We start from the raw sequence: 23,892 nt of genomic DNA, 5'->3' as shown, positions 1-23,892 counted from the left end.
ATTTTCAACCTTAATTCTTGTTGTTGGTAGTCTGTTTCATATTGCCACTACTGAATAATCATCAAGACATTCCGACTGATACCTGCACTTACACAGGGTTTACTTAATCTTTAAAGCTGTGCATGTTCCAGTTTCTTTCCAACAACTTGCTTTCTCTGCATGACTGACATGTCTCAACATTTTAAAGATGTAAATCATTCCTGTTCCCCATCTCCCTTTCCTCCTGTAAGTTTGAGATATCTTTCTTCGTAATTTAGAACCCTCAATCTCAGAATCAGTCCATGTTGCTGTACTCTGACACTTCTAAAATAACAACAACGCTTTGGAAAGTCTGACCAAAACAAGATCTCATCAACGAGACTGGTTGCTACAAGTTTAGAATAAATTCTAATTGTCACCAGGCAGGATTCAGGATTTGATTAGTTTTGTCCCAAGTGCAATTAGGGATAAGCAATAAATGCTGGTCTTATTCATGACAATCTCAACTTAAAAACAACTTTCAACAACTTCATAGTGAAAACAAAATGATTGGTAAACACACCCAGAAACATTTCGTATCCAATTTTTATCGCAAGACAAGAACTGTTTCTTTTGAGTGGCCCAAAGACAGTTTAGTCTTGCTGTCTTTGGTCCGGGTTTATTCTGCAAATAGCAATTCTTCATTATCTATCTGCGCAGTTTCTTTAACAATAATGTTTCACTGCACTGAAATCCATCTACACATCTTGGACCTAGTATGCTTAATTGGTTTGGGCCTCTGAATGTTGTTTATCTATCTTAGGTTTATTACCTATCCACTTAGCTTGAAATCATCATCACAGTTGACGTAAGTATATTGCTGCAGGTTATTTATGAATCCTGTAAACAGTAGGGAGCTGACACAGATCTGTGTGCCATGCTGTTGCTCACTGACATTGAGGCAGTGATTTTTATTTTTGTTTATCACCGCCTATGCCTTCTTGTTGCCAAGTCACTTTTCAATCCAGCTGGCTTAACTGTCACCAGTTCTATGAGCCTCATTATAAAATAAACACAATGACAGGCTCGTCCAAATTTGTAGTCATTCGTCTGAGGGAATATTTCTGTTTACTGAATGGAATAATTTAAAGTATTTTCTCTTTGTTTTGCACCATTTCTGCTGTCCTATGTACGTATCAAGTTAAAACTAGGGTGATTTCCTTTGAGTTGAGAAAATCTGCTCCTGAAAGCTATCATTATCCAATGACTTAGAGGATTGTCACATTATTTAAAAAATGTAAACACTGTATAAATTGACTTTAAGACTAAACAGTGGGAAGATCTGATTATCTTTGATTATATCAAATTCTTTGATTTGGCATCTTTTTTGGTGTTTGTTGGAATATTTTATAGAATTTAAGTTGATGTCCTTGCTATGATAGCAGTGTATGGTCTAATACATAAGAATGGTTCAACCAACACTGAGGGAGAGCATTAAATTCACGGTAAAAGGGTACAATGATGACTGTATACATTTTCTGTATAGTGGGTCATCATTCCAATACAACTCAGGAAGCAAAATGTAACTCAAGCCTACTCCCATGCTGTTTGCCACTTTCTAGCAATCATCAGTTTTACCCAAACAAACAGACTGCTATGAAAAATTGAAGTCCTCCCTGATATAGTATTAGTTACTCCTTTTACATTAGGGCTACAGCATGTTGTGGAGGTTATTTGCATGGAACTTACTTTGCGATTATTTATTGCTTGAGGGTGTACTGAATGGTGACAGGGATTCAAACACACAAAGGCATTCCGACAACAACGTTCCATTCTTTGTAAGGAGCAAACTGAATAAATTGAACATTAACATTCTGATAAACCGGAGCTTTTCCGGTCCCCCCCCCCCCCCGTAATGAATCAGCTGGGAAGAGAACCAGAGGATACCGGGGCGGGGTTATGATGAGATAAGGAGGGGTGAATCAGCTCTTCACAACTTCCGTGGTTGACCACAACAAAAACTGAAGTTTTTTTTAAGCACATGGTTATATCTTTCCCCAGTTAAAATTTACTTAACAGTTCCAACCAAATACAATATTGAGCCAATGACAAGATCTTCTTGAGTGAAAAAATGAGCAATTTTATTATCCTGCTAACCTCTTGAAAAATAAGCATACAACCTCTGCAAAATCATGTTAACTCTCACATAGACAGGGTGCAAAGTTGAAAAGGCGATTATATTCAGTATAACGTAAGGAGATATGTAAATTACAGACCTTAGGATGTCCTTGAGGTGTTAGCCTGAGACCACAGTTGGGTATTGTCTTGCACTATCGACAGTAATGAATCTTGTTGTTACTCCTTCAGGCTTTACTGGTCTGATGTTTATTTCCAATCAATATTGTCCCCAGGTGCTTTTTTCTTTTGGAGACAGGAAGACTTTTGCAGACATTTCACTTTTTGCAGTGAAAAGAAGCATCTGCCTTGCTCTATTGAAATAAAAGTTGTATATTCTGTCTGTTGGTGTAGTTGTGTTTCTCGGTCTTCACAATTCTGAGTGGTGATTTTTATGATGGTGTATAGGAGGTGGGCATGTTCTCATACCCAGGGGTGTGTTCACAATTTTAATTGCCTTTGTATAAAATGTTAATTTTACCTCAGATGGTTAAAAATCACACAGCACTAGGTTATAGTCCAACAGGTTTAATTAGAAACACCAGCTTTCTGAGCACTGCTCGTTCAGGTGGTTCTCAGATGGGTCTTTTCTAATCTACATCTATTTTGTGAAACTTCACCACTAGCATGATCAGGTGATACCTGAAGCTATTTTAAGTCAATGTTTCTGGTTTATTTTTGAAACCCTTTCAGGTGAACCCAACCTCAATATTATTGTCCTGTGAATCTATTTGCTCAGATCATGACATTGCTACTGGGATTACAGATCATAACATAAATTTAATTTAACCCACAGTGCTGTGAGAAAGGGAATCTACAGATAAAAACAAGATGACGTTCGGTGAAAAATAATCAGTGAAATTCATAAAAAAGCAAGTATCAACAGGGAGCTGTTAGGTTCACAGATACACAGAACTAAATCCACACAACTGGCAGCTAAGTATAAGAAATGTCTAATTCAATGACAGCTCACAAGACACATCACTCTGTGAGTTACCAAATGTGTCAGGAGTTGATAATATTTGGTCCTTTGAGAGAAAAGCTGCTGAGTGTAAGAGTATTAAGCATTAACTCTCAGCAGTATTTTTATACAAGTGCCTATACAGGACAGTAATAATGTACCGTATTACCCAAGCTTCCTCCCACAGTATTTGCTGCTGTGACCCCCAACTTCAGAATAATCTGCATTAACACAACTCCTCATCTTAAAACAATGCCTCCTCCATCCTGGGGAACGTACCTTGTCTATTTATCCTATCCATGTCCCAATGATTTTATAAACCGCTATAAGATCACCCCTCAGCCTCTGACACTCTAGGGAAAACCACCCCAGCATATCCAGCTATAGCCTCCCAATAGCTCAAACACTCTAACCCTGGCAACATCCTTGTAAATTTTTTCTGAACCCTTTCAAGCTTCACAATATCCTTCCTCTATGTTGTGGTTCTGTTCGCCAAGCTGGGAATTTGTGTTGCAGACATTTCATCCCCTGTCTAGGTGACATCCTCAGTGCTTGGGAGCCTCCTGTGAAGCATTTCTGTGATCTTTCCTCCGGCATTTGTAGTGGAAAGATCACAGAAGCGCTTCACAGGAGGCTCCCAAGTGCTGAGGATGTCACCTAGACAGGGGACGAAACGTCTGCAACACAAATTCCCAGATCGGCGAACAGAACCACAACAACGAGCACCCGAGCTACAAATCTTCTCATGACTTTGAATCCTTCCTCTAGCAGGGAGACCAGAATTGCAGACAGTATTCCAAAAGTAGCCTACCGATGTCCTGTACAGCTGCAACATGACCTTGCAACTCCTGTACTCAATGCACTGACCAATAAAGGCAAGCATACCAAACACCGTCTTCACTACCCTATCTACCTGTGATTCTACTTTCAAGGAACTATGAACCTGCACTCCAAGGCCTCTTTGTTCAGCAACACTCCCCACCTTATCGTCAAGTGTATAAGTAAATCCTGCCCTGATTTCCCTTTCCAAAATGCAGCACCTCATATTTATCTAAATTAAACTCCATCTGCCACTCATTCGCCCATCTGATCAAGATCCCATTGTACTATGAAGTAACCTTCTTCACTGTCCACTACATCTCCAATTTTGGTGTCATCTGCAAACATACAATCTGGATGGGTATATGAATAGGAAGGGTTTAGGGGGACATGAGCCAAGTGCTGGCAAATGGGACTAGATTAGATTAGGATATCTGGTCGGCATGGGTGAGTTGGACCGAAGGGTCTGTTTTCGTGCTGTACAACACTATGACTCTATAACTCCCAGCAAACAGTTTCTCATTCAAAGAATCACCCCACTGTAGAGGAAGGTGGGGGCATGGGCAGAAAATAAGACAGTTTGCTTGAATGAGATTCCTTCTTGAATTCTGCCAATCGAAGGAAAGAGGGAGCCCAGTCACAAAGTTTACTGCCAATTTCTTTCTGCACTTTTGCACTTGGATGTCTGCCTTGTGCTCTTGAGGCCATGCGAAATAGAAGCTCATTTCACTTTCCACTTCATTTTCTGGTTTTACTGGCTTGTATGTGTAGTAACAGGATATGAGAACAGCATTGGGCTGAAGTTTAACTTCAGTCCCTATGTCCTATAAAACCGGACGGTCATTAAAACATGTAAGCAGCCGCACTTCCAAGTACCCCATTAAAGAAAGTTTGATTTCTGGTAACGAAACCGTTTTGTAAAATTAGATCCCCAATCCTGCTGCTTTCTGCCATCTCTCTCCCTGACCCAACTGCTCACCTTTCAACTCCTTTTGCAAGATCATGCTACAGTAACATACAAGATATAATTGAAAGCTATAGACAAAAGGAAGTAAATGCAATCGGCTTACCAAAAATATAGTTAAAGTCCAAGGATGAGGATGAGCTTTATACGGTGGGATTCATAAAAGACTGAAAAAAATTTTTTTAAAAGAACAATGTTGCTAAGAGGACCTGACACTAATCAAGAGGGACATATGAGCTGCAGATGACGGGAGGCAGACTGTCAGTTGGTTGAAGCGTGTAATATCAAGAGAAAGAAGTTAATAATTTGGGATCATTATATATTAGCAGAGCAAGGAGCTTAAATTGAAATAGAATTATTCAAGTTTTAAAAAATGGAGAAAGTGTTGATTAGGAGAGATTTTAATCACCCAAAACTTAATTGGAAAAATGGGGAGTTTTCTTGAACTGGAAGAGTAGCTGCAGGAACTGTTCACATAGAACTCTGGGGAGTATAGCCCATTCATTTCACTGGCATTTATTAAAGAATGAAAAGCAACAATATTTTTCTTGTGTGGAGGGTTCATGTGTAACTATGACAATTAGCTTTATCTTGAGTGTAAAATGCAAATCACTGAGAAAAGAACTTTAGTAGAAGCAAGTCTTGGGCAGGGTTGGTTAGGCAGGGAAAAGAATGTAAGTTTTGAAGAATAGGCTGGAGATGAACGGATAAACCATTGACCAGAAGGCAAACTGTACTAGCCATACAAATACAGTGACTACAAGATAGTCACAGGTGAGGTGCTGGAAGACTGGAGGTTGGCTAACGTGGTGCCACTCTTCAAGAAGGGTGGTAAGGAGAAGACAGGGAACTATAGACCAGTAAGCCTGACGCCAGTGGTGAGCAAGTTGTTGGAGGGAATCCTGAGGGACAGGATGTATGTGTATTTGGAAAGGAAAGGACTGATTAAGGATAGTCAACATGGCTTTGTGCATGGGAAATCATGTCTCACAAACTTGGAGTTTTTTGAAGAAGTAACAAAGAGGATTGATGAGGGCAGAGCAGTAGATGTGATCTATATGGACTTCAGTAAGGCACGCGACAATGTTCCCCATGGGAGACTGGTTAGCAAGGTTAGATGTCACGGAATACAGGGAGAACTAGCCATTTGGATATAGAACTGGCTCAAAGGTAGAAGTCAAAGGTAGAAGTAGAAGTGGTGGAGGGTTGTTTTTCAGACTGGAGGCCTGTGACCAGTGGAGTGTCACAAGGATCGGTGCTGGGTCCACTACTTTTTGTCATTTACATAAATGATGTGGATGTGAGCATAAGAGGTACAGTTAGTAAGTTTGCAAATGACACCAAAATTGGAGGTGTAGTGAATAGTGAAGAAGGTTACCTTAGATTACAACAGGGTCTTGATCAGATGGGCCTATGGACTGAGAAGTGGCAGATGGAGTTTAATTCAGATAAATGTGAAGTGCTGCATTTTGGGAAAGCAAATCTTAGCAGGACTTATACACTTAATGGTAAGGTCCTAGGGAGTGTTGCTGAACAAAGAGACCTTGGAGTGCAGGTTCATAGCTCCTTGAAAGTGGAGTCGCAGGTAGATAAGATAGTGAAGAAGGCATTTGATATGCTTTCCTTTATTGGTCAGAGTATTGAGTACAGGAGTTGGGAGGTCATGTTGCAGCCATACAGGACATCGGTTAGGCCACTTTTGGAATATTGTGTGCAATTCTGGTCTCCTGCATATTGGAAAGATGTGAACTTCAAAGGGTTCAGAAAAGATTTACAAGGATGTTGCCAGGGTTGGAGGATTTGAGCTACAGGGAGAGGCTGGACAAGGTGGGGCTGTTTTCCCTGGAGCGTCGGAGGCTGAGGGCTGACCTTATAGAGGTTTACAAAATTATAAGGGGCATGGATAGGATAAATAGACAAAGTCTTTTCCTTGGGGTGGGAGAGTCCAAACTAGAGGGCATAGGTTTAGGGTGAGAGGGGAAATATGTAAAAGGGACCTAAGGGGCAACTTTTTCACGCAGAGGGTGGTACGTGTATGGAATGAGCTGCCAGAGGAAGTGGTAGAGGCTGGTACAATTGCAACATTTAAGAGGTATTTGGATGGGTATATGAATAGGAAGGGTTTAGAAGGATATGGGCCAAGTGCTGGCAGGTGGGACTAGATTGGGTTGGGATATCTGTTTACCAGGATGTTGCCTGGTCTGGAGGGAAGGTCTTATGAGGAAAGGCTGAGAGACTTGGGTCTGATCTCATTGGAAAGAAGAAGGCTAAGGGGGGATTTGATAGAGACATACAAGATGATCAGAAGATTAGATAGGGTAGACAGTGAAAGACTTTTTCCTAGGATGATGACGTCAGCTTGTACGAGAAGGCATAACTACTAATTGAGGGGTGATAGATTTAAGACAGATGTCAGAGGCAGGTTCTTTATGCAGAGAGTGGTAAGGGCATGGAATGCCCTAGCTGCTAATGTAGTCAACTAAGCCACATTAGAGAGATTTAAACTATCCTGATATAAGCACATGGAATATTTTGGGATAGTGTAGGGGGACGAGATGAGAATAGTTCACAGGTCGGCGCAACATCGAGGGCCGAAGGGCCTGTTCTGCGCTGTATTGTTCTATGTTCTATCTGGTCGGCATGGACGGGTTGGACCGAAGGGTCTGTTTCCATGCTGTACATCTCTATGACTCTAAGATCAGGTCAGAGGCTGGGAACGCTGCAGTGAGTAACTCACCTCCTAACTCCCCACAGTCAGGTGTAGAGGGGCCCTTGGGGTGCAGTGATAGTCATAGAGTCCTAGAGATGTACAGCACAGAAACAGACCCTTCAGTCCAACTCATCCATGTCAACCAGATATCCTAATCTAATCTAGTCCCATTTGCCACCACTTGGCCCACATCTCTCTAACCCTTTCCTATTAGTATACCCATCCAGATGCCTTTTAAGTGTTGCAATTGTACCAGCCTCCACCACTTCCTCTCATTCCATACACACACCACCCTCAGTGTGAAAAGGTTGCCCCTTAGGTCCCTTTTAACTTTTCCCCCTATTATCCTAAACATATAGCCTCTAGTTCTGGACTCCCCCACCCCAGGGAAAAGACCTTGTCTAATTATCCTAGTCATCCCCTCATGATTTTATAAACCTCAATAAGGTCACCCCTCAGCCTCCGACGCTCCAGGGAAAACAGCCCCAGCCCATTCAACCTCTCCCTATAGCTCAAATCCTCCAACCCTGGCACCATCCTTGTAAATCTTCTCTGAATCCTTTCAAGTTTCACAACATCCTTCCGACAGGAGACAAACCAGAATTGCACATTGTATTCCAAAAGTGGTCTAACCAATGTCCTGAACAGCCGCAACATGACCTCCCAACTTCCATACTCAATACTCTGACCAATAAAGGAAAGCATACCAAAAACCTTCTTCACTATCCTATCTACCTGCAACTCCACTTTCAAGGAACTATGAACCTGCACTCCAAGGTCTCTTTGTTCAGCAACACTCCCCAGGACCTTACCATTAAGTGTATAAGTCCTGCTCTGATTTGCCTTTCCAAAATGTGGCATCGCAAATTTATCTGAATTAAACTCCATCTACCACCCCCCAGCCTATTGGCCCATCCAATCAAGATCTTGTTGTACTCTGAGGTAACCTTCACTGTCCATTAAACCTCCAATTTGGTGTCATTTGCAATTTTACTTACTATACCTCCTACTTTCCCATCCACATCATTTATATAAATGACAAAAGGCAGTGAACCCAGCACTGAACCTTGTGGCACACCACTGCTCATTGGCCTCCAATCTGAAAGGTCACCCTCCACCACCACCCTTTGTCTTCTACCTTCAAGCCAGTACTGTATCCAAATGGCTAGTTCTCTATGTACTCCATGAGATCTAACCTTTCTAACCAATCTACTTTGTTGAATGCCTTACTGAAGTCAATATAGATCATGTCCACCTTGGGCAACTGTCTGTATGGAGTTTGCACATTCTCCCAGTATCTGCATGGGTATCCTCCCACAGTCCAAAGATATGCAGGTTAGGTGAATTGACCATGCTAAATTGCCCATTGTGTTCAGGGATGTATAGGTTGGGGGTAATGTAGAGGAATGGGTTTGGGTGGGATATCCTTCAGAGGGTCAGTGTACACTTGTAGGGCCAAAGGGCCTGTTTCCACACTGTAGGAATTCTATTTATTCTATTTTAAAATACCTGATATATTTGAAATGCATCCAAGATGTGTTTTGTGGTAGAAAATGAGTGAAAAGGACATTAGTCACTGACCTTTTACAAAATAGTTTGTAGAAAGTGTGTAATCGAGCCGTAGAAAGTAATTAACATGATTCAGGGTAAATAGAAATAAACTGTGCCACTTGGATTAGCACGAGGTCCATTAACTTCCAAATTTACATTGAAATACAACCTAGATCAACAGAATTAAAATGCCCTTGATCTGCTAATCTTTGGCTTCTGCAAGAATTGAATGTGTCTCGTTGAAAGCATTTCCAAGTAAACACACAGCAAACTTTGACTCTTATAACATCATAGGACCATAAGACCATAGAAGCAGAAATTAGGTCAGTCAGCCCATCGAGTGTGGTCCACCATTCAATATGGCTGATAGGTTTCTCAAACTCATTTTCCCGCTTTCTCCCTGTAATCTTTGATCCCCTTAGCAAACAAGAACTTATCTATCTTTTTTAAAAATATACTCAATGACCCGGCCTCCACATCCTCTGTGGCAATGAATTCCAGAGATTCACCACACTCTGTTCTAAAGGGTCTTCCCTTTACTCGAGGTTGTGGCCTCGAGTCCTTGTCTCTCCTACCAATGGAAACATCTTCCCAACATCCACTCTGTCCGAGGCATTCCGTACTCTGAAAGTTTCAATTGGAACTCCCCCCAACTTCCTGCTAAATTCCATCGAGTATAGTCCCAGAGTCCTCAAACATTCACCATATGCTAAGCCTTTCATTCTGGGGACCATTCTCGAGGACCTCCTCTCGACCCGGTCCAGGGCCAATACATCTTTCCTGAAGGGTCAACACCTTCAACATATTGTCTAGCTGTCACCATTGTTAACAGTTAACCCGAGAATGCAACTTTTTAAAAAAAGGTTTTGTGATTTACACATGAAAGAAGTGAAACTATCACTGTATTCTAACAGATGAAAGGCTTAACAGACAATCAATTTTTCAATGTATAATTTCAGTTACATCACACTAAATTTTTGCTATAAATTCTGTGTTACAATCGAGCCCTCCACAATCACCTGATGAAGGAGTGTCACTCCGAAAGCTAGTGTGCTTCCAATTAAACCTGTTGGACTATAACCTGGGTGTTGTGTGATTTTTAACTAAATAAATTTGACAGAGTGGATATTTCCTCTTCTGGGAAAATGAACAATTAGGGGCCATCCATTTAAAACAAAGATGGGTGATTATATTTCTTTTCTCTTGAGGGTTGTGAATCTTTGGAATTATGTTCCTGAAAGGTGGTGGAAACTGAGTCTGTAAATATTTTTAAGGAAGAAGTGATAGATTAATAGTGAGCAAGGTTATCAGGGTAGATAGCAAAGTGGATGTGAGGTTACAATCAGATTAGCTATGATCTTAAATAATGGAGTAGGCTCAAGGGACTGAATGTCCTACTCCTGGTCCATGCGTGCATGTTTATATAGAATTGATGTTCATAACAAGTGACAATCTGCCACCCCCAATGTCCCCACCTTCACGCAAGGAAACACAGCATAAAATATCACAATAAAATACATATGGCAGCGGTATCATAAACTTTTGAAAGCACTGAACATTTAACATGAAGAAAAGATTATTCCCATCAATACTGGTTGACAAAAGCCAGAGCAGCAATTGCTGGCAAATGCATAAAGGTTAGGATATCTGTTCGGCATGGACAAGTTGGACTGAAGAATCTGTTTCTGTGCTGTACATCTCTATGACTATGAGAACAATCAACTTTTGCAGATTTCAGTGATATTGCAACTGGCTACGGAAGTCAGAATAGAGAGATGTAATGCATTCATTCTTGAATTCAAAAAAGATTTATTCAGGTCTCTCATTAGGGATATTTTGATAAAAGATAATGCACAGGGATCTTGAAGAATGTGGCAAATTAAATTATTAATTAGTTAGATAATAGGAATCTGTGTCATTGTGGATGATAAGACGTTCAGCAAGATAATTGAGTAGCTGTGACCAGTAAAGTTCCTGTTGGTCTTTAATGGCACACCTGTTGTTCGAAATTCTTCACCAACATCTTGCACTGTTTTCAAAGACATTCAGTTCAGGTTTAAAGATAGTTGAACTATATCATTACAGTGCAAACTGGACAAGTGGGTAGTTAAAATCCATCCAGTGGTCTTTTAACCTCCTCCTTTGAGGAAACAACAAATTGCCCGAACAGGACAGTACTTTCTGGTCAAAATACAAATCGAGGTCTGACGACAGCATGGTGCTCAACAACAATTTTTGTTCTGGTCCTGTCCAAATTAGTGCTCACCAAACTTGACTGAAGTCGCTACCCCCTACCCATACGGTACATGCAAATAACAAACATAACAACATCCTGAACGTCATTAACTTTAGTATCATTATTTAAGCAACAGAGTTAAAAAGAAACGCAACAGAGTAAACTTTTAAATCCAGTGACCAATTATTGAGGGTCACTGGACTTGAAATGTTAAGTCAGTTTCTCTCTGCAGAGATGCAGCTAGACTTTCAAACTCTGTTATTGTTTGGACAAAATTGCCTGCCCAGTCATACTATAAAAGGTAATTACATAGCATTAGGTGGAAACAATTATGTAAAAATTCCCATGAATCACTCTGCTTGGTATTGTAAATCTCAGGAGTTGGATGTTTTGCGAATGTGAAAGAGCATGTTTCAGTGTCTTCTGTTGCGATTCAGTTTGGCCTGCTCCCAAGGTCTCCAGCATCATAGATGCTACAGATACCAGTTTGTTTTTGAAAAAAAACCAGATTTACTCCACCTGACATGAAGAAAGGCTGAGGCACCGGACACAGCGGAATCTCTGGGCCCTGACAAAGCAGTTCTGAAGACTTGTGATTAAAATTGTGGTTCCTCTAGTCAATCTGCTCCAGTGCAGCTACAGATGAAAAATGGTCCAGGCGTGTCCTGTACAAGAAACCAAGCCAATTACTGCACCATCAGTCTACTCTTAACCATCAGCAAAGTGATGGAAAGGGATCACTCTAAGTAATATCAAAATTTGCTTAAGCAACAATAACCTGCTCACGAATACTCAATTTGGGTTCTACCAAGACCGCTTTGAGCTCATTGCAGTTTTGGTCCAAACATTGGCAAAAGAGTAGAACTCCAGAGATAGTGTGACAGTGACATAATAGTCATACTTGATTAAGAGTGGCATCGATAAGCCATACAAAATTGAGGAATATAGAAATTGGGGGAAAAAGCTCCACTGGTTAGAGTCATACCTAGCAGAAAGGCTGTGATTGTTGGAGACAGGTCCTTTCAGCTTCAGGGCTTTGCTGGAGTTTCTCAGAGCAATGTTTTAGGTTTAACTGTCTCCAATTACTTCATCAATCATTCCTACCATTTCAGGCCAGTGACGTGGATGTTTGCTGATGATTGCCAGTGTTCTGTACCATTCAGTAATCCTCAGGTACTGAAGCAATCTGAAGCCATCTGTATTGCATGTGGCAAACCGAGACAACATTGGGTTGATAAGTAGCCCATTTTATTTGCATATTTTGAATAAATGCCAGGCAATGACCACTTCTAACAGAAGAAAATCCAATCATTTCCCTTTGACACCTGATGCATTACCACCACTGAGTAATCCACAGTTATCATCTTGGGGGATTATCTCTGACTAAAAACTGAACTGGATCAGCCAAATAAATACTGTGATGACAAGAGCAGATCAGTGGCTGGGAATTCTAGAATTCCTAAACCCTCCTAAAAATCTGCCCACAAGGGGGTTCAGGCCTCTGGCACAGAGCCTGTCCCCATTGCTCAGAAGGGAAGGGTGGAGAAGAGCAGAGCAATAGTTATTGGGGACTCAATAGTTCGGGGTACAGATAGGCGGTTTTGTGGAGGCGAGAGAGACTCACGTTTGGTATGTTGCCTCCCAGGTGCAAGGGTATGTGATGTCTCTGATCGTGTTTTCCGGGTCCTTAAGGGGGAGGGGGAGCAGCCCGAAGTTGTGGTCCACATTGGCACCAATGACATAGGTAGGAGGAGGGCTGAGGATGTTAGGCAGGCTTTCAGGGAGCTAGGTTGGAAGCTCAGAGTTAGAACAAACAGTGTTGTTGTCTCTGGTTTGTTACCCGTGCCACGTGATAGAGAGTCGAGGAATAGGGAGAGAGAACAGTTAAATGCGTGGCTACAGGGATGGTGCAGGAGGGAGGGATTCCAGTATCTGGATAACTGAGGTTCTTTCTGGGGAAGGTGGGACTTCTATAAATATGGATGGTCTATCCTTTGGGGGGGGTTAAACTAACTCTGCAGGGGCATGGGAACCTAGACTGTAGCTTTAGGGTGCAGGACCTGGAGTGTAGGGAGGTTAGGAACATAGCATCAATCTCAAAGGAGGGTGCCTGTAAAGAGAAAAGTGGCTTGAAGTGTGTATACTTCAATGCAAGAAGTATACAAAATAAGGTAGGTGAACTTGCAGTGTGGGTTGGTACCTGGGATTTCAATGTTGTGGCTATTACGGAGACATGGGTAGAACAGGGACAGGATTGGCTGTTGCAGGTTCCAGGGTTTAAATGTTTTAGTAGGGTCAGAGGTGGGGGTAAAAGAGGGGGAGGTGTGGCATTGCTTGTCAAAGATAGTATTACAGCGGTGCAAAGGATGTTGGATGAAGACTCGCCATCTGAGGTAGTTTGGGCTGAGGTTAGGAATAGGAAAGGTGAGGTCACCCTGTTAGGAGTTTTCTACAGGCCTCCTAATAGTCCTAATAGAAGAAAGGATTGCGAGGATGATTCAGGAGAAGTGTGAAAGTAATAGGGTGGTTGTTATGGGGACTTTAACTTTCCTGATATTGACTGGGAAAGCTATAGCTCGAGTTTGTTAGATGGGTCGGTGTTTGCCCAATGTGTGCAGGAGGGTTTCCTGACACAATATGTAGACAGGCTAACAAAAGGTGAGGCCATACTGGATTTGGTTTTGGGTAACGAACCAGGCCAGGTGTTAAAATTGGAGGTAGATGAGCACTTTGGGGACAGTGACCACAATTCGGTGACTTTTACTCTAGAGATGGAGAGGGATAAGTGTGCACTGCAGGGCAAGAGTTATAGCTGGGGCAGGGAAATTATGATGTGGTGAGGCACGAATTAGGATGTGTGGCTTGGAAAAGTAGGCATCAAGGCAAGGGCGCAATTGATATGTAGAGCTTGTTCAAGGAGCAACTTGATTGAGTGTCCTTGATAAGTATGTACCTGTCAGGCAGGGAGGAAAGGGTCGTGTGAGGGATCGTGCTTTAATAAGGAATTGGAATCCCTTGTTAAATGGAAGAGGGCGGCCTATGTAAAGATGAGGCGTGAAGGTTCAATTGGGGCGATTGAGAGTTATAAGGTAGCCAGGAAGGATCTAAAGAGAGAGCTAAGAGCAGCAAGGAGGGGACATGAAAAGTCATTAGTTGGTAGGATTAGGGAAAACCCAAAGGCTTTCTATAGGTATGTCAGGAATAAAAGAATGACTAGGGTAGGAATAGGTCCAGTCAAGGATAGTAGTGGGAAGTTGCATGTGGAGGCTGAAGAGATTGGGGAGACACTGAATGAATACTTCTCGTCAGTATTCACTCAGGAACAGGACGTTGTTGCCGATGTGAATACTGAGTCACAATTAATTAAAATGGACGGCTTTGAGGTCTGTAGGGAAGAGGTGTTGGAAATTTTGGAAAGGTTGAAAATATATAAGTCCCCTGGGCCTGATGGCATTTATCCGAGGATTCTCTAGGAAGCAAGGGAGGAGATTGCAGAGCCATTGGCCTTGATTTTTATGTCCTCGTTGTCTACAGGAATAGTGCCAGAAGACTGGAGGATAGCAAATGTGGTTCCCTTGTTCAAGAAGGGGAGTAGGGATAACCCTAGTAACTATAGCCGGTGAGTCTCACTTCTGTTGTGGGCAAACTCTTAGAGAGAATTGTAAGGGATAGGATTTATGAACATCTGGATAGGAATAATGTGATCAAGGATAGTCAGCATGGTTTTGAGAAGGGCAGGTCGTGCCTCACAAACCTTATTGAATTCTTTGAGAAGGTGACTAAGGAGGTGGACGAGGATAAAGCGGTAGATGTGGTGTATATGGATTTTAGTAAGGCGTTTGATAAGGTTCCCCATGGTAGGCTACTGCAAAAAATACGGAGGTATGGCATTGAAGGTGAATTGGAGGTTTGGATTAGGAATTGGCTGGCTGGAAGAAGACAGAGGGTAGTAGTTGATGGTAAAGGTTCATCTTGGAGTGCAGTTACTAGCGGTGTTCCGCAAGGATCTGTTTTGGGACCATTGCTGTTTGTCATTTTTATAAATGACCTGGAGGAGGGGCTAGAAGGTTGGGTGAGCAAGTTTGCGGATGATACAAAAGTCAGTGGAGTTGTTGACAGTGAGGAAGGATGTGTCAGGTTACAGCGGGATATAGATAAGCTGCAAAGCTGGGCAGAAAGGTGGCAAATGGAGTTCAATGTGGGTAAGTGTGAGGTGATTCACTTTGGTATGAGTAACAAAAAGATGGGGTACTGGGCTAATGGTTGGATGCTTGGTAGTGTGGATGAGCAGAGGGATCTTGGTGTCCATGTACACACATCTCTGAAAGTTGCCACCCAGGTAAATAGTACGGTGAAGACGACATATGGCGTACTGGCTTTATTGGTAGAGGAATTGAGTTCCGGAGTCCTGAGGTCATGTTGCAGTTGTATAAGACTCTGGTGCGGCCGCATCTGGAGTATTGTGTGCAGTTTTGGTCGCCATACTATAGGAAGGATGTGGAGGCATTGGAACGGGTGCAGAGGAGGTTTACCAGGATGTTATGAGGAAAGGCTGAGGCACTTGGGGCTGTTTTCATTGGAGAAAAGGCGGCTTAGTGGTGACTTGATAGAGGTGTACAAGATGATTAGGGGTTTAGATAGGGTTGACCATGAGAACCTTTTTCCACGTATGGAGTCAGCTATTACGAGGGGGCATAGCTTTAAATTAAGGGGTGGTAGGTATAGGACAGATGTTAGGGGTAGATTCTTTACTCAGCAAGTAGTGAGTTCATGGAATGCCCTGCCAGTAGCAGTGGTGGACTCTCCCTCTTTATGGGCATTTAAACGGGCATTGGATAGGCATATGGAGGATAGTGGGCTAGTGTAGGTTAGGTGGACTTGGATCGGCGCAACATCGAGGGCCAAAGAGCCTGTACTGCGCTGTATTTTTCTATGTTCTAAGGCACAATCCAAGAACATAGTGCTATCTTTCTAGATGAATGTAGCCTCAGCAACACTCAATAAGCTTGACAGTATCTAGGGTAAAGTAAATGCTGGAGATCAGAGATGGAAATGTGTTGCTGGAAAAGCGCAGCAGGTCAGGCAGCATCTAGGGAACAGGAGAATCGACGTTTCGGGCATTAGCCCTTCTTCAGGGCTTCAGTCCTTCCTGAAGAAGGGCTAATGCCCGAAACGTCGATTCTCCTGTTCCCTGGATGCTGCCTGACCTGCTGCGCTTTTCCAGCAACACATTTCCATCTCTGATCTCCAGCATCTGCAGACCTCACTTTCTCCTCAAAGATTTCAACCTACTGCGAATCCTCTTACAAGGATGCCTTCCTTGAAGAAGCTCTCTTTCTCCCTCTACAAAGGTTTCAGTGAGTCCCTCTCTCACTGCACCCCCTAGGTCATCTCCTCTGCACAGAAGCTCTTCAGCCACATTCTCAAACGATTCCTGAAGAAGGGCTAATGCCCGAAACGTCGATTCTCCTGTTCCCTAGATGCTGCCTGACCTGCTGCGCTTTTCCAGAACACATTTCCATCTCTAGGGTAAAGTAGCCTGCACCTCAACACCACCTTAAACAGTCATTCCCTCTACCACTGGCACAGTAGCATCTACAAGGTGCATTGCTACAGCTCACCCAGCCTCCTTCAATGACACCTTCCAAACACAGCCTAGAAAAGGGAAACAGATGTGTGGGAACATCAACACTTGAGAGCACCCTTGAAGTCTCACAGCATTTTAATCTTGGAACCACATCACTGCTCCTTCACTGTCAGAGCACTGGAGCACACTCCTGAGCAGATACACTGTCCTGATTCAAAACTCTGGTTTACTATCACCTTCTAAAGGACAATTGGGCTGAGGTAACAGCTACAGCATTGCAAAGGTAACAGCTACACACTTTCCAGGTACACTCAAAACACCCATGAAAGATTAAACCCAGAAAGAACAAAGAACAGTACAGCATAGGAAAAGGCCCTTCAGCATACCACACCTGTGCCAACAAATGATGCCTTCCTAAACTAAAGCCTTTTTCCACTATGCAATCCGTATCTCTAGTTCCTTCCTTTTCATATGTCTGTCAAGATGCCTCATTGCTATTGAATCGACCTCCATCACCTCCTCTGGCAGCGCATTCCAGGCATTTACCACCTTCTGTGTAAAAAACTGCCTCTCTCATCTCATTTAAACTTTCCCCCTTTTACTTTAAACCTATATCCCCTCATAACTGATATTTCTACCCTGGGAGAAAGCTTCGGACTGTCACTTCTATCTATGCCTCTCATAATTTTGTCATCTATTAAGTCATCCTTCAGCCTCCAATATTCAAGTGAAAATGAACTGAATTTGTCCCATAGCTCATACCCTTCAAACCAGGCAACATCCTAGTAAACTTTACTGATCCCTCCCCAAAGCCTCCATATCCTCCTGTTTTATGTGGCAACCAGACCTGTATGCAATATTCTAAATGTGATTCTCCTTAAACAAAGGAACAATACTGGCTATTCTCCAGTCCTCTGAGGCTTCTTCTGTGTCTAAAGAGGATACAAAGATTTTGTACAAGCTGCACCCATGTTCTCACCTGTCTCCCTTAGCATTTTTGGATAGATCCCATTAGGTCCTAGGGAGTTGTCTAATGCTTTTCAAAACACACACCACCTCCTTTTTTATATTGACATGCCCTAGAATATCAACATACCCCTCTCTAGACTCACCATCTAGCATGTCCTTCTCTTTTGTGAATATAAAGTACTCACTGAGGACCTCACCCACATCCTCCAACTCCACACAAATTTCCTCCTTGGTCCTTGGGCGGACCCACCCTTTCCTCTTGCTCATTATATATGTATAAAAAACTTTTGGATTTTCCCTAATTCTGTTTGCCAATATCATTTCAAGGCCCCTTTTAAGTGCTCCAAAATCCTAAGTTTTTTCCTATTTTCTTTATATTCTTCGAGGGCTCTGTCGGTCTTAAGTTTCCAAAACCTTGCGTATACTTTCTGTTTCATTCTAAGCTCACAATTTTCCTCGTCATCAAAGGTTTTCGAATCTTTCCGTCCTTAACTTTCACAAGAACCTGTCTATCCTTCTCAGAAGACTGAACTATTTGTGCAGGAGAATCATTATTGTATCGACAAAGGCGGCCTCAAATTTGTTCTTTGGTCAATGAGCCAGCTATGTCAACATGCTCAGAATGAAGAGAACAGCACAGATAGCTTCAGTGAAGGACAGAAACAAGAAAACTGATAAAATGTTTTTTCTACTAATTAACACAATAGAATTGATTTCACAGATACATGATATAGTGTCACTGTTCGTTCTTGTTCTCTTGACTATTAACATGAAAATAATTAATGTTGAAGTTAGCTTTGCAAACAGTTGTTACAATGTTTATAACTTTGTGGTGTTTTGGCACAATGTCTCTCATTTAGGATAAAATTGACGAGTGAAGGGGATCACATGACCTGTTCTAAATTCTGCTGTCAACATGCTGTTGTAGTTTGCTTGTTAAAGATTAGAGGGGCTCCCAGGTTGTTCAGCTGGGAAGTAAGTGCTAAGTATTCACATCTGTAAACAATGCCTTGACATACTGTTTTGAAAGTGAACAGATTTTATTTATCTCTAAATCCCAGGGAGGTGTGGAATAGCACGTTTAGAAATGGTTATACTTTAACCTATTTAGTTCCGAGATAGAATGGAGTTGGGCGGCTTTAGAGGATAACTAATTAGCGGTTCTACCTGAATATAAGGCCAATGTGGGTTTACATTACCATGAATTTGGGTTTTCAGAGTAAAAGTCCATGGGAATCCATTGTTGGATCAGGTTACAGATTTTCCCAAGTATCAGTAGTCTTCATCGACTGACCCTATTTGCAGACATCTGAGAGTCAACAGAGAGATAGAGGTAGCAAGTTTCTGTTCTTTAAGCACAATCAGATTAAACAGACCAAGATCACGAAGGTTTAAATGAAGTTGGAAGATATTCCTAGTTTTGACTAAATAAAGAGACCTCTAATGTAGCACATAGTGTGGCAATCAGTTCAGAGATTGGAAGGTGAAAAGGGAGTGAGGACAGATTGCTTCCTAGAGAATAAATTGTCCTACTTAAGGGACAGAGTAACGTATAACTAGTTGCAAATTTTTCTTTTTTTTTCCAAATGTTAAATAGGGTATTTTTTTCTGTAATTTAGAGTTACAAAATACTATCTAATCAATATTTCTTTTAGTTTGTGTGCAAGATTACAACTTTAAATGCGGTTACACGATCCATTCAGCTATTTACTAGAAGTTTCCTTTCTTTTTACTACTTAGTGGTACCTACGTATGGGATTGTTAATGTCGTAAATGTTCTTTATGCATTCTTTGAATTTTGACAGTCCTATCTGTTAAGGCTAACCTGGAGGCTTTTTTTTAGGCGACTGACTGTGTGGAGTTTGAACATTCTCCCCGTGTCTGCATGGGTTTCCTCTGGGTGCTCCGGTTTCCTCCCACAGTCCAAAAATGTGCAGGTCAGGTGAATTGGCCATGCTAAATTGCCCGTAGTGTTAGGTAAAGGGGTAAATGTAGGGGAATGTGTCTGGGTGGGTTGCGCTTCGGCGGGTCGGTGTGGACTTGTTGGGCCGAAGGGCCTGTTTCCACACTGTAAGTAATCTAATCAAATATACAAAAAAATTGTATGACATGGTTGGATCAGCTATTGAGCTCGATACATATTTCAGAAACTGCCTAATTCAGTGGCGCAGGTTTGCAATTTGGCATCAGTTGATAACACAATCCCATTGCTCATGTAACTGAGTGGCTTTAAGTTCCAGGAGAAAGTGAGGACTGCAGATGCTGGAGATCAGAGCTTAAAAATGTGTTGCTGGAAAAGCGCAGCGGGTCAGGCAGCATCAAAGGAGCAGGAGAATCGACATTTCGGGCATAAGCCCTCCTTTAAGTTCCAGCCAGATGACTGGAATATTGACTTCATTTTAACAGAGAAATGCCTAATAGCCATCAATTTTCATATTATTGACCAGTAACAAAGCATGCCTGTGCAGAAATCTTTGGAACTTGAGTTATTAAAAGCCATTCCTTGGGTGCAAAAGAAACTGCTCGTTAGATATATGGGACTGTCTACATTAATTGAGGAAAGTTCTGCATCAAATTGAATAGGCTCTACATGTATGTAAAGGTTCTTCTGTTCTGAAACTCATTTCCTGCATTTTTGCACAAATACTTCTTAACCTCTCCAGGCAAACCACTCAACAAAATGAAAACACTAATCAAGCATAGTTACATACAGATATTTTACAAGGATATATTTTCATCTTGAATGAAATACCAAGTATAGATAAACTAGCACCATTCCTTTGCAAACTTGCTCCTGAACCAGCTCCAAAGAGGTGCAACTTAAAGTTGTGTACTTCATCTGTCTACTGAAGTAATGCCCCACCAAATGGAGATTTACGGGAGATATTCAAAATCACATTATGGTTCTTTTAACTCCCTGAATTAGTTTGCAGGCTGTGATGTTTTGTTAAGATTTTATATTAATGATTCATTCTGTTTCATTTCAGCACCACGAGTAATGTTCCAATTACGAGAATGAGAGAAAAGGGAATTGAACAGCAGCAGAAAAAGATAGATTTTGTGTCCAATTTTGCAGCTTGAGCTGACCTTTGATAGAATGAGACATTTAATGTTATAAACAATTTTCCCAGATTAACCACCAACATTTACGAATATCACTAGGGCCTAATGCTGTTCAATGACTGAATCAATCAAATTTGACTGCAGCAGATTCTATGAGTTTATCTGTATATATCAACTACATTCTGTGATTCATTGTCTTTAGAATTAGAATTATTATTATAATACGATGACTTAATGACCTAAGTAAAATTCTTTTTTAGGACGCAGAATTCCCTGGATTTCTCACAATTATATTCTGAATTCCGTCTACTTCTCAGACTTATCCAAAAGCTTCAACCCATGAAGATGAGGAAAATAAAAATATTAATGGATTAGCAAAACAAATTATAACACTGAAAAGGAAATAAAGTTTACTAGTCTATAGATCAAAAATTTACAGAGAAATATTTTGTTCACACAGAAGTGATTAATAGAACTTTATTATTTTACAATGATAATTCAGCCATTTTCACTATATACAAAATATACATCAAATATATTTATTTATAATTAATTCTCCCCAAACAAGGGGACATTGTGCAGCTGCAACTAAGTATATAGTTGACGGTCGAAAATTCTATAAAGGAATGTGCTTTAAAACCAAAGGTACTTCTTATGCACTTCGAGCATTCCATTCCCAAGTGCAGCGTCACCTTTATTCCACTGTAGGAGTGGTGAAGAAGCCATGCTTAAAGCAACACCTCTATCAGGCTACGAATGGAAACAATTTCACTGATACAGGAACAATGTGAATGAAATGCAGGAATTAGGATTTTGTTTTATATCTTTTAAAATGAAAACAAACCTGCAATTTAGAAAGATGGTACCTGTGAATCTCACAGTAAATTATATCTGATTGCTTTCCAGTGCACGTAAAATTGTGACAATACCTAATGAAAGTAAATGGTTCAGATTCAAAAACTGGACTGTCTCAAATTCTCATCCCCACTGGGTCTCATTGCTCAATCTTTCCACAATACTAAGATGAGTTTTGTCAGTTCATCAATTTGATTGGGACCAGGAGGAAGTGGCAAAAAGGGAAAGGCTATCCTATCATGGAGCTTATCGAACAGCCACAGTGCTGTTTTGCAACAGGATAAACATTTTAGTTGAAACTACACAAAGCCCTTCAACCTTCCTGAGTTGACTTGTCTCATACAGGGATGAAACAAACAGATGAAGGAAGGAAAAGAAGAAAGAGGTTTAAAGGAAAAACAAAGAAAATATAATGACATATTAGTATATTAAGCTTTAAATTCAGTAAAAGAAAATAAATTAAGAAGTGCAAACATCCAACAATGTTGGACTGTCTAACTTTTGGAAGTCAGCAATGGATGTCCCAACAGCTTCTGTATTCAAAGTATGTGAACATACAGGGATAAGAAGTTTGAATCATAATAAAATCAATACTTCTGTGTGGGATTACACAACAACACATTTTCTTGCCGTGAGCAATTGAACAGTAACTTTGTGAATATGAAAGTCAATGTAATAAAGCAAATTAGTCCAAAAGCAGGTAGGTTTGATGTCTGCTACTGTAGCATGCCAGTCCACAGATTAAAGCATGCTGTATTGATGACAGACTCCAGGTGGTAGTACATAGATACGAGCTGAGGTAGTGGGCTGTCACTGTTCTGTGGTTGCGCAGGAAGTGGCTCTCGGAATACAACCTTCAGATTCTGAAAAAGAAAAGAAAGGGCTTCTAATCTTGTAATGGGTTGATGGAAGTCCATAGCCTCGTCATATAGAAATAGTCTAAATTGCTAGTTCCGTTGATCTATGTAAATGATGCAAAAGCTTCTCAGAAAATTCCATTGCTCTGAGCCTCCATCAGGATAAATGTGGCTTCTGGACGACTCATTGTCTGATATAGCCAGCTACAATAAGCATCCATTAGACGACTGATCCATTCCTCCTTATATCAATTGATAAAGTCACTAAAGGAAATGCAAGAACAATCCAGGGTAATATTGACTGTTTCACCTGTAACCTCCCTTATGAAATGTCTGCTCTTTCCTGGCATCATTAATATCAAAGCTCAGTGATTACCAGATCAAAGTTGCACGTCAACAGAAAATCGCTCAGTTCATTCTAACACTAACATTTTGCAACTGTTGCAGTGCCATACATTCACTACTTATTCTCTTTACACAGTGCTGTCACTCACCTTCCTCATTGTGTCGAGGAAAATGCTCTTAAGCCTTTAGTTATACAGCTGTTCTGAGGAGCTCCCTGTTGTGAGATTCTCAGTTCTGTACAAGCACTATTATGCCTTGTCTATTGCGTACATGGGTTTCTCAGACCCTTTGCGATTGCATATGTCAAAGGCTCTTTTGAGAACTTACCGTCTTTGCAGACTGTGAATCAAGGAAGATGAGAACAAAACAATCAATAAACTTCTGGTTCAGCACTGCCTGTGAAGGAATTACATCACTGTATTACAAACAAGCTGAAGATGACCATCACTTCTCATATAATTTATATGATAGGCATACAATGATACACAAGAACAAATATGACTACTGCAAAACATATCTCAATGCTTCAAACGTATGTAAATTACAAACATGTATTACCCATGTATTCTCTATCAAAAGGAGAAGAAATGATTAGACCTATTAAATGCTTTGACCTAAGCACTGTCAAATAAATGCAGTGATGGAGACTATATTAATCAGCATGTTGCACAAAGTTATAATACCTGGAGACTTAAGTGCTGAAAGGTTTAGATGAAATACCATGCATTGAGAACCATGGCATGTTCAGCCATCAGACTCAGTATTTTGAAAAAGACTTTTTTCTCCCCTGAATCTAGATGCAACCTCTTTCTGGTGGCATATGATAAGAGAACATTTAGTAA

General features: G+C 41.2%; 2 protein-coding genes across 2 annotated transcripts in view; one reads left to right on the top strand and one right to left on the bottom strand.

Annotated features, from left to right (window-relative positions):
* Positions 1-21,384, top strand: part of hyi (hydroxypyruvate isomerase) — a 67,297-nt gene extending 45,913 nt beyond the window's left edge. The window contains exon 10 of the mRNA XM_087990510.1: positions 21,254-21,384. The gene's annotated coding sequence lies outside the window, so the exon portion shown is untranslated. The remainder of the gene's footprint in view (positions 1-21,253) is intronic.
* Positions 21,385-21,439: 55 nt separating this feature from the next.
* Positions 21,440-23,892, bottom strand: part of szt2 (SZT2 subunit of KICSTOR complex) — a 260,612-nt gene continuing 258,159 nt past the window's right edge. Inside the window, 2 exon segments of the mRNA XM_087990508.1 lie at positions 21,440-22,711; positions 23,378-23,446. Of these exon segments, the coding sequence (XP_087846634.1) occupies positions 22,565-22,711; positions 23,378-23,446 (216 nt within the window). The 3' untranslated portion in view covers positions 21,440-22,564.

Source organism: Chiloscyllium plagiosum, unplaced genomic scaffold (assembly GCF_037043375.1).
Source record: "Chiloscyllium plagiosum isolate Xiang-an unplaced genomic scaffold, Cpla_swu_hap1 HiC_scaffold_9, whole genome shotgun sequence".
NCBI classification, from domain to species: Eukaryota; Metazoa; Chordata; class Chondrichthyes; order Orectolobiformes; family Hemiscylliidae; genus Chiloscyllium; species Chiloscyllium plagiosum.
This window is presented reverse-complemented; position numbering and strand designations above follow the sequence as displayed.